The following is a 13,849-nucleotide window of genomic DNA, read 5'->3' on the forward strand; positions in this document are numbered from 1 at the left end:
GACAGTGGAAGCCTTGACCTCAAGGAGGGAGGGAGGACCAGAGGCTCGAGGTGGCATGGCCTATCAGGGGCCTGAGTCCTGGCGTGGCCTCTCCGGCGCATGTGCAGAGGGAGACAGGGTGAGACTCACCACCCTAGGAGGTCCTGATGCCTCATCTCAACCTGCCCCGGCCAGGGCTCAGGCCAGCTGAGGGGAGCGGCAAATGCAGGCTACTCACAGGGCATCTGTAGGCAGTGGTGCAGGAAAGACAACAGGCAGGGGTAGGCCTCCGTATGCTTCAGCTTCTTGTGGATCAGCTCAAACATCTGCGAAGCACTCTTGGTGTCGATGTGGACCTGGGGGAGTGGAGAGGGCGGTGACTGGGGAGGGGGCAGGCAGCGGAGGACGAGAGCAGGGGAGAGAAGACCCTGCCTCAGCCACGGAACCCCCTCTCCCAGGACAGTGTACTTTCCCCTGCTGCTGGCCCAGGCTTAAAAAACAGAAGGGAGGTGTGCTAATTTTATAAACCAGGGTTTCTCAGTCTCGGCATTCCTGGCACCTTGGGTTAGGTGATTTTTGTTGTAGGGGCTGCCGTGTTCATTGTAGGGTGTCTGGAAGCATCCCTGGCCTCTATCTACCAGATGCCAGTGACACCCTCTTTACACCAGTTGTGACAACTTCAAAATGCCTCAAGACACTATCCGTGTCCCTGGAGGGGGGTGCAAAATTGCCCTTGGTTGAGAACTACTAATTCAGACTAAGGGAAGTAAGCAGGGGCATAGATGATTCAAGAAGCATGTGGTAGCCTAAGTCTAAAATCTGGGTTCAAATCCTGGCCCTACTCTCTAGCTGTGTAACAAGAGGCAAGCCGCTCGCTTGTCCTCTCTGGCCTCGGTTTCTGTATCTATAAATCCGGGGCTTTTGAGAATATAATGGGATGATGCTTAGCGGCTGAAGCACGCACCCAACAGTAGGCTTCTAGTTGGATAGGGTTTTTATAGTACAATATTGAAGCAGCAGACTGTGTATTTTCAGGGTTTCTAAGGCTAACATGAAATTATGATTTTGTTTGCTAAGCACGATCTGGTTAGTGACGGTGAGAGGGACTCAGGAAATTGTTGGAAGGCAGGGGGAAAATAGTACAGGAGAGGCATCGTGTGTAAGAACTGGCTTGTTTTCCTTTAGGGGCTGTGGTCCCCTAGGGCGTAGATACCCTATCCGTTAAGGCCCACCAGGTGAGGCCCACCAGAGCCAACCTACTCCCAGGGCTCCAGAAGCAGGACCTGGCCATGGAGATGCCCACCAGGGAACCCAACCGACCCTGGACCTACCACAGCACAGGATCTGAAGAAGTGGCTGTGGGGCCCCCTGGGACCCCACTGGAGTCACCTCACCCCGGCAGGCTCCTCACCATGTCAAACCTCCTGGCTAGCTCCAGGTCGTCCTCATTCCGGACCATCTCAAAGAAGTCTAAATGCCTACACAGGACGGGAGCATAGAGAGCGCAGACATTACCACTGGGACACCCTTGGTTGAGGGTTAAGCCCCTCTGAGTACCTCACCAGCTAAAACGGAAAGCTTCATTCAGGTGGGACCAATGCTAAACCAGAAAAAAACCCAGCTATCTGTAGGCCCACACTCCCCTCCTTTATCCCATGCCCCTCCCTCAGGGACACCAACCCAGGGCCCATCACCTTAGATCAGGCTTTGTCAATACTGGGCTCTAGGGACGCTGGGGTTGGATTACCCTTGGTTATGAGAGACTAATCCGGGAGCTGCAGGAGGTTCAGCAGCCTCTCTGACCTCCACCCACTGTCAGCAGCACCACCCACCTTGACTTGTCACAACCTAAAAGGTCCCTAGGCATTGCCAAATGTCCCCTGGGGGTAAAATCACTCCCAGTCAAGGACTACTGGCCTACATACCCCTTCCCCAGTGTTCTCATACTGTCCCCACGTCATCCCTTCAAGTCAGTCTCTCATTTTCTACCCCATTCACGCCCCCATTCTACCTCAAAAGGATTCATCTTCTCTCCGCTAAGACCCAGTGTAATAAAGCAGCCTGTATCAATGGGACAGAAGCAGAGGGGACTCACTGGTAACTCACGGGAATGTAATTGTGCTCTTTGAGCGACAAGGACCTTTACGGCTTGCCTTTGGAGTGGGCATTTCTTTGTTGAGCGGGGGTGCACATTGAGCATCCCCGGCCCCTAACAACCAATGCTAATAGCGCTCCCACCAGCCAGTGTGAAAACCAAACAACACTCCCATGTGTTTCCAAATGCCCCCCAGGGGGCAGTACTGCCATGGTTGAGAACTACAGGGTCCATCAGCGATGACATGGCAGGTCCACAAAGAGGACAGGCAGGGACATAGGTAAGATGTGGGACAAGGGGACGGGGGCCTAAGCACTCCCCACCCCCACCCCAGAGCTGATTCTGAATCAATGCTGGCTAAGGCAGGTGGTCTCCAGTGGAAAGGGCAGCCTCCACGAAGGCCCTGACCATCCCCCACTGAGGCACTGTCCCCATAGGTTTGCCATGGAGATGAGTAGCTTGGGCCTTACTTGTCCAGGATAGCATTCTCGTGCTGCCGGAGTTTGTCAATCACAGGCTGTATCCCCAGCATCAGGAACTCATACCGTAGATGTAGGCGGAAGTCCAGATTATCCTGGGGATCAACAAGGGAGGACCAGACTCATTGGCTGGCCTCAATTTCCCCAGTGGACCCTCACTGCCATGCCACTCATCGTCCCACCACATCTCCTGCAGTAAACTCATCTGGAACTGTGTCAAGTCCCAGAATTCCAAGAAAGGGCAGAAGGAGACATCTTTTGATGTTGTTAATTTACTCCCTTTAGGTCTCCTGCGTCATCTCCTTTAAATCTCTTAACAGATTTCTCTTAGCTTTTGGCATCAAAGAACAGTGTTGTACTGATATGGAGCACAGGCTTTGAATTCAGACGGATTTTGGTTCAAATCCCTGCTCTGCCACTTACACTATTTTTGTGACTTTGGGAAAGCCCTTAGTTTCCTCATCTGTCAAATGGGCATGATATTACTTACCTACAGGAATGGTATTGACAAAAATTACCTGATGAGTTATGGTTACCAACTAATCAGAACAGGTGTCAACCATAAATAGCTAGTACTGACAAAAGGGATGTCAGCATCTTAGGGACATTATTCACCTCTCCTAACTCAGGTCACCAGGATTGGATGCAAAAAAAGCATGCTGGTAGAAAAGAGGGAAAAGTAGAGATTGTTAAAATGCCCCCTTTTATCCTTCAATAAGCTGACCCTGACTGGGACACTTGATTACCTTAGAACTTGGGGAGTTCACCTGTTCTTCAAGTTCTTCTTTAATTGTCGCTATTTTTATGGTCTGAGAATCTCATTCTGACCCCACAGGAAAAAAAAATTTTTTTTACCACACCTCCTAACAGAAAGTGCTAGAAAAGCATGACTAGCCAACCCAGACACCAGTCCAGAAGCAGGTTGTTAGAAAGCTCTTAGAAAGAAGAGCCTACACTTGCCTTCCTCCCACAAATGATCCCTCACCACCCTAAGCCAGCATCAGCCAGCCAAGACTGGTTTGTCCATGACACAAATAATGCATGATGCTACCTATGCAGAAAACTCCCCAGGAACCCCCCACGACAGTGAGGTTACTGACAAGCTATTCTTTCTTGATCTCAAGCGAGGGAGGCAAGAGGAGATACAAGCGAGGGAGGCAAGATAACTGAAGACAATGCTGGTTAGTGGCAGCCATACCAACCAGATGCCTTGGCCCCTTCCCTCTGCTACTTCCCTAGGAAGTGCTCACACACTCTCCCCCAAGTCCAGAAAGTCAGGACACAGCAAGGGCAAGGTGAAGGTGCCTCACCTCTCCAGCTCCAGCATTGAGGACAGCGTTGATAAAGGACATGATGGCTGTTTTCAGATTCACTTCATCCCGGTACCGGCCCAAACTTCGGTCCAGCTCATTCAGCAGTGTCTGGATGAAAAGGCAGGGCAGAAAAGGAGAGGGGCACTCAGGATCCTACAGGTCCAGCCTCTGCACCTTTGCTCCTGCCATTCCAACTACCCAGCATGCCCCAGCGGTTCTCCTTACCCAATCTTTCCAACTTATCTGGGACCTTCCCTAAAGCTCACTTTTTCCAAGAAGCATCCTTTGCCTCCCAACACCTCAGTCTCTGCCCTGCCTTACTTCCTCTCCACTCAGCCTTCAGGGCTTGGTTTATTTTGTGGGGCAGCACTGAAACCCTGCTTCAGCACTTTATAGGTCTTTATAGCTTGTACATATTTGCTGCTCTGCTTCTTGACAGCATGGCCACTGCCTTTTATCTCTTGTGTATCTTCTGCAAAAGGTCAGGGGCCACTTTTTGCACAGAGTAGGTACTTAAAAATGTTTGATGACAGAATAAATGAATAGCCTATACTGGTGGATAAATCATGGAGTTTGTAATGACACTTCCCATTTATGGAGACCTACTCTGTACCAAGATGTTGTATGCTCACTGTCTATCTCATTACTTTTCTGCAGGTCAGAGCGAAGAAAGGCGAATAGTATGGCCGAGCTCCCAAGAGAGTTCCCAATGGCCCCATTGTAGTCCGTGGCCAGGGTCTAGGGCCTAAAATCTCCACGCCTGCAATCGCACTCAACTCAACAATTCTTGACTGAGCCCCTATCATGAGCCAAGTGCTGGGTTCAGAGACGTGGAGCCACAAAATGGAAGGAAACCAATATTCCAGCCTTAAGGAACCCATGTTCTAGCAAGGAGTCCATTTTCCCAGCCAAACTCTTCTGTCTTAAGACCCCTCCTGTTTTCCCGTTACGCCCTCTGCGGGCGGGCGGCTGACCTGGAAGCGCGTCCGCTCAGCTGCATACACCTGGTAGTGCAACATGGCCTGCAGCACCTTCTTGTGGCCGCCGGGCACCAGGCACACGGCGCCCAGGATCTCCAGCACCGCCACCTTGGTCTTGCTGTTCTCAGTGCGCAGGCTCTGGGCGATGGTGCTGATGGCCTCGGGCTGCGCCAGCACGTGAGCCCGCCCCTGGGAGTTGTTCATCAGAGCCTTGATGCAGCCAATGAGGGAGGTGTGGATGCGGCTCTCGCAGGTGGCGTGGTCCATACTCCGGAGGAAATTCAGCAGACAGGTCAAGCCATCCAGCTCGATGAAGCGGGTCACAAACCTGCCCAGGCCAGAGCCATTAGCAAAATAGGCATCCTGCCCCTGCATGGTATTCCACATACATTCTGCAAATCGTTACCCCATTACCTGTGCACCACGGTGCCCCACCCACAGTAATGGCTTGGTTCCTTCATAAAGCTTATCTAAAGCACTGAAATCCTATCATCCCCTCAGGGGACTTGCATCTTATTTGCATTTTAAATGCTGTTCATTTGCATGTCATTGGTTGTCAGTTTCATTGCCACACTGCTTGTGTATGTAAAGGGGATGATGGTGATAATTATTACAATAATTACTACAGCTGTTAAACCTGAAGATTCATCACCCCTGAGAATAGGAATTAAGAGGATTACAGTCAGACAACAAGGAGGACTTCCAGACTGAGGTGGAGAGAAGGGGGAATTCAGAGTCACTGAGTCAAGGGACCAAGGCTGGGGAAGGAACTCTTCAAGAGAGCCTTAAGGAAACAACTAAGTCATCTTGCGTGTTAGAAGAGAACATTAAAAACCATTTAGTTCAAAGGTTAACCTGGAGGCTACGTTCCCCTAAAGGGTCTACGGCGAGCATTCAGGAGTCCATGAGCTTGGCTGGGAAAAGAAAATTATACAGAAATACTCCGTTGTATTGTTCTTTGCTTTACTGTTCTTCACAGATACTGCATTTCTTACATATTGAAGGGGAGACCCTCCACCAGCAAAAAGATTAGGACTTGCTGAATGGTCCGATGATCGTCAGCATTTTTTAGCAATACAGTATTTTTTTAATTAAGGTGCGTACATTGTTTGTCAGATGTGATGCTATTGCCCACTTAATAGACGACAGCATTGTGTAAACATAACTTGTATATGCACTGGGAAACCAAAACCATCGTGTGACTGACTTCATTGTGATATTCGTTTTGCTGCAGGGGTCTGGAACCGAACCTGCAGTATCTCTGACGTGTGCCTCCACTTTTATTTTTGGTAACCTCTAAGTGAAATTTTGCATTTCTTTCAGTGATGAATGTAGACAATAAATGACAGTGGTGTTAGCAGAATCTGTGACTTCGTCACCCAAAGAATTCACAGCTATTGTCATATAAAATGATAGTGGCTGCAGGTATCTCAAAATATCATGTATACTTATCAGCCCTTCAAAATGATGGCGGTTGCTTATTCTTGCTATTTAAGGAATACAGAAACACATTTATTGCCATCTCACAAATTTTTACCATTTGGTAACTGTATTTCAATTTAATTGGCTTATTTTTTAATCCTACCTATTTTTATCTGTTTTACTTTATTATTTGAAAACATCATTCTCAAAGCAGTTAGCAAGTTTCATCTGGGTGCCAAAGTCAGCCGTGGAGCACACACACACAATGGCTTAGAAGCCTTGATTTAGAAGGATGGTAATTAATGATCTGAAGAATGTCATAAATGAAGCTGAGGGAACCACTACATATAATCAACACACTTGGGATCAAGTGTATTTGTGTGTATTTCTATATTCTTATACAAATATGCCTAGAAAAATAGAATACACTCTCAAATTAACTTATTAAAATAGGTATTATTTACATTTTTCTATTATATGCTTCTCTGTATTCCACAAAATTTCTACTATGACTAGGTGTAACTTTGTAATCGGAATTTTATCAAGGGAAATAAAAATAAATCGAAGTGGGGGACAAACCTGGCAACCTCTCCTCAACCACTCTACTTCCTAACTTCTTCATACTTCCTGTATCCCCCCCACTTTCCCATACCAGATCCCACCCCAACCTGAATGACAAGTGGGAACGTTAGGGTGCTCCATTCTCCTTGAGGCTCTGTTTCCAGGCTCCTGGGACAGAGCACTCAGCCCAGACAACACACACACACACACACACACACACACACACACAGGCGCAGCTGCAGACCAGCATGCTGGTAAATGTTAAACAACTGGCTCTTTGGAAAAAGCCAAAAAAAAAAGGCCTGATTGTAGTGTTTGCCAACTTCCATGGTATGAATACTCCCAGCATAGCTGATCTGAAGTCATCAATGTGACGTAATTGAACATGAAGTTGGGAAGCGATGCACCATTTATAGTATTTCCACCATGCATATACAACAGGTGTAAACTCAAGAGCATATGTAATAGCGAAGAGCACATATCACAGTTCAATGGAGTAAAATCATTAGCTAATTTGGGAGTGATAAGTTTCAAGTACTTATTACCATTATTTTTGAAATAATTTATTTAATCGTAAATTTATAGTAAGCTATATTTTAATCACAGTTATGTTTAAGAGCAAGCTTGCAAAACTGCTGAAAATTTAACATTTGGCTCTCACAAGCTGGTACGAGCCAGTTCCCAGACACAAGAACTTGTGGCAACTGCCCCCTCTTTGGACCCTTGTATAATGTGGCCTGCAGAGGGAGGAAAGTTTCTTCTCCAGCCTTTCGGACATCCACCCCCTTTTTCCTTGCCTGCACTGCTCCCACTCTCACTGGTGAAGTCTCATCTGTGGACACCACATCTCCCCCTAGTGGTTGGACTATTTCTCACCCACACTCACGAGGCCCCCTTATTCTCAGAGCTTCTTTTTGTACACATTGTCCATATGGCCCCTTTCCCTTCTGTTTTATTCTCCGAAGAAAAACAAGTATCTTCCCTCAATTTCTCTTTAGATAGCTCTTCAGGACCTGAGGTTTAGTCCATTTTTCTAACATGTCCATCCCCTGGCAGCCTCCCAGCTCCTCAGAGAAAGGGGGTGTGGGAGCTGGGATGGAATGAAGTAAACTCTAGGGAATGCTGAGGAGTGGAGTTAGCCAAGGGGATGAGGATGGGAACCAAACACTGTATGAAGTTTCAGGAAGTGACAGGGACCACTAGGTGAAGGGATGTGGAAGGAAGTGAGGGAAGTAGAAACAGAGTGAGTCACCTCATGGGCTGCGTCCGGAGAGCTGTCTTCAGGGCTTCCACAACTTGGTTCCTCATCTCAGTCTCCTCCTCATCAAATGCGTACAGACTCTGCATCTGAGGTAGGTTGAGTAGGGTGAAGGTCACACTGGGCTGCCTCTCTCCCAGCCTCCTGCACCCCCAGCCCAGGTATGAGGGACCACCCTCACTTCAAGAAGAGTGAGGCTTCAGGGAATGGTTTACTAAGACAGTGTCAGACTCTCAGAAGACTCAGGTTCTGCCCCCAGACTTTACTTTCCTCATCTGTAAAATGGGGAGAATGATTGGTCCAGTCTATTTCCCAAGTCTGTCTGACGTACAAATGGTTAATAAATGTTTCAATGGTTGGGGGACTCTAATATCACGCAGGGAAGGGATTCCAACATCTAAGGATTTGATCTCCAGTGAGTGGGGTGTGAGGTGCAGGGAAAGATGACAGAGGCTCTCTCTCCCCCATAACCTTTCCAGGTGGGGCCAGGGCTGGAGAGTAGTGGACACTCACCGCAGCCATAGAGTTGATTCGGTCAATATAATAGTCAGGCCAGCTGGTCGCCAGCTTGTTGGGATCCTCCTGCTCCTGGAACAAGAAGAACTGTATGGACCAACCGGCAAGACAGGCCCATGGCCTAAGATCGTCAGCTTCATTCCATGGACAGATTCATTTCCCAGCTCCACCTAGACGGGGTGACTGCAAGGAAATTATGAAATATCCCCAGGCTTCCATCCCTTCCTTGGTAAAATATGGATAATGAACACTGAATCTCATGACCAGTCAATGACGTGGGCAGAAACCAGGAGATATATACACTTTCAATGAACAATGTATACTAGGTGTGATCACACAATATGGTCAATGTTTAAACTAAAAAAATCATTACAGTAAAAGACACATTGCCATTAAGCCCCCTCAAAATACTCCCTGTCGCTTCAAACACACTTATCCCATCATTCTTGCCACTATCTGAAGCAGTTCTGGAAGTCCTCTTTCGTGAGTGTCTAGTTGTGCTGTCATGGCTGCCTTGATGTCCTGAATCATTTTGACTTTGGGGAAGAGCCAGAGGTCTCATGGTGCCAGATCTGGTGAATAAGGTGGATGAGGACACACTGTAATGTTTTTATTTGACAGAAATTGCCATATACCAGAAGCAATGTGTGACACAAAGTGTTGTCATGATGGAGGATGACTGACGGCACACTTTAAAACACACCTTTTCTCAACCATAGCTCACACCCCACTAACTGCCCCGAACAAGTTGAAACTTGTCACACACTGTTACTAAGGTTCGACACGCCACTTCCCGTATTGAATATCCCTGTTTTTTCCGTTGGATGGCACTAGGCAGCAGCATTCACCATATTTTGTGATCACAACGGAAAGGCTCCATGTCACACATCACTTCTGGTACAGCAATTTCTGTCAAATAAAAACTTTATGGTGTGTTCTCATGCACCTTATTCACCAGATCTGGCACCATGAAACTTCTGGCTCTTTCCCAAAGTCAAAATGACCATAAAAGGTAAACGTTTTGAATCAATTCAGGACATCGAGGCAGCCATGACAGCACAACTAAAGACACTCATGACAGAAGACTTGCAGAACTGCTCCAGAAAGTTGCAAGAATGATGGGATAAGTGTGTTCAAAGTGAGGGGGAGTATTTTGAGGGGAATTAATGGCAACGGTGTTTTTTATACTGTAATACATTTTTTTACTTAAACATTCACTGTATTTTCTGATCACACCTCATACAATTAAAATTAAATTCCTTTTCCCCTATTATATTTATCCTGATTCTACTTAAGAAAATATAACTTTATGTCTGTTGAATCTCATAAAAATTTGTGCTGATATTTTATACATCTGTTTTTTCAAATTTTATTTTTCTGATAATATTCTTGCATTTTACAAAAGTATTGGTCTGTGATGGCTTAGAAATTTAAACACTTGGTGTTTCTCCCAGAGAGTTTGAGAAGCATTGACATACAGCATTTGGTGCACTGCCTAGCACATAGTAGGTGCTCAAGAAATAGTAACTTTACAAAAAGAGGGAAAGAGAAATGCCCAAGGCCCTGGGTTTTGGTAAGTTTTAGAGGGGGTCTGTGCAAATGAGGGGCAAAGCCCAGGTCAGAGGGCTTTTGGCCCAGTGCCAGGTCCCAAGAGAAAGCCTCAGCTCCTTCCCAAGTGTGGGCAAGAATGATGGCAGTTGGATAACATTACTGTTGATTGAAAATCCAGCCTTTTCCTCCAGCCAAAGGACATGCATCTGGGTACCACACATACCCTGCTCCTTCCTGTCCCTGTCCTGTCCCCCTGGGCCACTCCCCACCATCTGCTCGCTGCCAATCTCCTGCTTCCAAATCATCATGAAAACTTACCTCCTCCCGAACCTCCCTGACAAGCCTTCTGTCTGCCAACTGGCCTGGACTTTGCCCTGGATCCCTCAGCTCTGTCCACTCAGGCTTCATGATTTAGTTTCATAAAATCCAAACTTTAGACCCATGGGAAAGCTATCTTGATTTGGTCTTTGTGATTTCATGTGACTACGTGCGTTAAAGCTCCATGACTGAGGCCCCCAAATTCTATCTTCTACCTTGGAGAAGGGATCACGGAACCAAAAACAAATGCATCATCAAACACATACTTTCCTGTCTTGGCTGGCTCATCCTTTATCCATTCTATATGCATTTAATGAGCACCTACTACATGAAAATCACTGTACTGAGTCCTGAAAGTACTGTGCAAAAAGTTATAACCCCTGCCTTCCACAGTGTCACAGTCAGGGTGACAAACACTCTATGGTAAAACTGTCCATAGTGGGCCATGGAAACCTTGAGGGGGGCATGTAGCATAGAAGGCTCCTGAGCGTGGTGAGGTGGTCAGGGGCTGAGAGGATGGGGCTGAGTTATTAAAGATTACTAAATCTAAGACAGATGGGGAGGGTGTTACAGTCAGAGGAAATACATTGTAGAAACAGCAGGGTTTTTGAAAGTATGTGGGGAAATTACAATTTGTAGAGAGAAGATAGACAGAGATGCCCTTATATATTGATACATTTTTTGTTTTAGCTATAAAAGAAATCAACTTAATAGAACACCATAGTAACTCAATTTGGAAAGTAGAGAATCATGAGACATGATTAATTACTCCTGAAATTCATTTTTACAATCCTTCTTCCCATCCTCCCATGACTAGAGTTTTGTGTGTTTTTTTTAAACCTGCTTTTCTCACAGTGAGATGCCTGGACACAGAGCATAGTATTCTGCAGGTGTTTAATGAATGCACATTGAGTATACTTGACAATGGCTTGTAGTCTCTGCAGCCCATGCATCTTGTCACAGGTTCTCAGACTGAAGCAGGCCTGGGTTCCAACACTGGTACAGCCACTTGCCATAACTGGCTGGTAACTTTGGGTGAGTCCAGTGCCTCTCTAGGCTTTCCTTGCCTCATATGTAGAAAAAAGGACTAGACTGGATTGTTTCTTAGTTCCTTCCAACTCAAAAATGGTGTATGATTCTGATCTTCCGATTTTATAAGGTCAGTCTCGCTCGGTATGGAGCCCTGGATGGGACAAAAGTCCTGAGCAAGAAAAGTAAGAAGAGAGCCACGACTGGGCTCAGGGAGCTGGAAGAAGAAACAGCTGAGCATCGCCCCACACCTGCCCGTCTTCTCCCAGGAGGGAGACAGTCTGAGCCTCAGTGCAGGAATAGCCAGATCCTAACCCCCAAACCCTTACACTCTGAAGTCAAAGGGACAAGCTACAAGTCTAATAAATGGGAGAGTGGAGGGGAGCGGAGGAAGGTGAGTCAAGAAAAGAAAAACAGAGTGAAAAAAACAGCCGTTAACATAGGGGGCAAGGGAGACAGAGAGAAAGAGATGAGCAAAAGAGACACAGAGATGAAGGAAAAGAGAAGAAAGCACAGCTGCTGGGAAAGCAGAGAGGGGGAGGTAAAATTCAATTAAGCCCTGACTGTAGCCACACACCCCTTTCTAGGGAGGACCTAGATCTCTAAGGAGATCTTTTAATGAACGAGAGGAGAGGGAGGAAAGATGGGCAGAATGAGGACTCATGTGTGAGCCTGACAGGCATGCTGCCCTGTGAGGCTAAGCCTAGGAGAGGATGGTGCTGAAAATCCAGAAAAAGGCTACTCCGCTCCCCCTAACTGAGTGTGGGGACAGAGCCCCAGAAAGCAGTTTCCAGGCTCTCGGCCTCACATAGAAAGGTGTTGGCTCAGGTAGTAAATGGCCATCAACTGTGATTGGATGGCCATCAGCTGTGGCTAGTTGGCCGTCAGCTGTAACCAGTGAGCCATTGGCCACTAATATAACTGCTGTGGCTACGCTAGCAGAAAAAATGGGGGCTAGCAAGAAGATGGTGGCTGAGCCTGCAAGCAGCGCAGTGAGGGTTGAGAATTGTGTGGCTCCTGTTTCCTGTTTCTCCAACCCAGCCGCCAGCGAGAATATAGTGATATGACTCCCCCATCTATGGCTCCGTGGGTGTTCCTTTTTGGCCTCACCGTATCCTGCATTCTTAGGTGGGGAGCGGGAGCAGAGACCCCGCATGACACCCCGCACGACAAATGGCGCAGCGAGCAGGGTAGGGTGCCCGCCAAAGCTCCCCAAAGGGCGGTGGAGCAGTTAGTGCGTATGAACACTCAGGAAGACCAGGAGGAGCAGCTGCCGGACAGCTGGACCCCGTGGAAGGGTGGGAGGACGTGGACGGTTCCCCAACCAGCACAGGCTGGAGAAAGAAAAGGTCGTTGTGGCCCTGTGGGCTGGGAAATGCTTGCAGCCCGGACGCGGGACTTGTAGTCCCAGGAGGAAACGCTTGCTGAGTCCTCCATGGGAAATGAGGGTGAGGTCCAGGTCATCCCTCACCCTCAGGACAGCCCTGGCGAATGACTATGGACTATGGGGAATTGCCTTCCATCCCTAATTTAATGGACCGCTTGACTGCTTGGAAACACACCATGATGTAGTAGAACTGGCGGATGTTTGCTTTTGTGTCTTGACCGGCCGCCATCGAGAATATGTAAGCACCTTGACTGTGAATCGCTGTTGTTCCAGCAGGGTACCCTGAGAGGCCCAGAGAGAGTGGCAGTGCCCTGAGAGCCCTGGCTGAGTCCAGGAAGTGTGGCTGTGCCCACAGAGAGTGGCAGTGCCCTGAGAGCCCTGGCTGAGTCCAGGAAGTGTGGCTGTGCCCACAGAGAGTGGCAGTGCCGAGAGGCCCTGGCTGTGCCCAGGGAGAGTGGTGGTACCCTAAGAAGCCCAGGAAGTCTGACTGTGCCCAGAAGTACTGGTGGTGCCCTGTGAAACCCTGACTGTGCCCGGGGAGACAGGTGGTACCCTAAAAAGCCCAGGAAGTCTGGCTGTGCCCAGTACTAGTGGTGCCCTGAGAAACCCTGGCTTTGCCCAGAGAGCCTGGCTGTGTCCATGATATTGCATTCACCTCCAGGCTCCTCGCACAGGGCCCCTCGTGGAAGATACTGTCGCGTAGATTGTGAGGCGAGAGCCTGTAGGGGTGGAGTGTGGGGACAGAGCCCCAGAAAGCAGTTTCCAGGCTCTCGGCCTCACATAGAAAGGTGTTAGCTCAGGTAGTAAATGGCCATCAACTGTAATTGGATGGCCATCAGCTGTGGCTAGTTGGCCATCAGCTGTAACCAGTGAGCTATTGGCCACTAATATAACTGCTGTGGCTACACTAGCAGAAAAAATGGGGGCTAGCAAGAAGATGGTGGCTGAGCTTGCAAGCAGC

General features: G+C 48.0%; 1 protein-coding gene across 3 annotated transcripts in view; it reads right to left on the reverse strand.

The window, feature by feature from the left end:
* Positions 1 to 13,849, reverse strand: part of DAAM2 (dishevelled associated activator of morphogenesis 2) — a 107,565-nt gene that overhangs the window by 27,782 nt on the left and 65,934 nt on the right. For all 3 annotated transcript variants that reach the window (XM_019751532.2, XM_019751531.2, XM_074332871.1), the window contains exons 4-10: positions 8,601 to 8,675; positions 8,082 to 8,176; positions 4,841 to 5,174; positions 3,864 to 3,974; positions 2,545 to 2,648; positions 1,391 to 1,457; positions 218 to 335 (exon numbers count right to left, since the gene is read on the reverse strand). In XM_019751532.2, coding sequence (XP_019607091.2) covers positions 218 to 335; positions 1,391 to 1,457; positions 2,545 to 2,648; positions 3,864 to 3,974; positions 4,841 to 5,174; positions 8,082 to 8,176; positions 8,601 to 8,675 — 904 coding nt within the window. The remainder of the gene's footprint in view (positions 1 to 217; positions 336 to 1,390; positions 1,458 to 2,544; positions 2,649 to 3,863; positions 3,975 to 4,840; positions 5,175 to 8,081; positions 8,177 to 8,600; positions 8,676 to 13,849) is intronic.

Source organism: Rhinolophus sinicus, linkage group LG05 (genome assembly GCF_036562045.2).
Source record: "Rhinolophus sinicus isolate RSC01 linkage group LG05, ASM3656204v1, whole genome shotgun sequence".
Classification (NCBI taxonomy): Eukaryota; Metazoa; Chordata; class Mammalia; order Chiroptera; family Rhinolophidae; genus Rhinolophus; species Rhinolophus sinicus.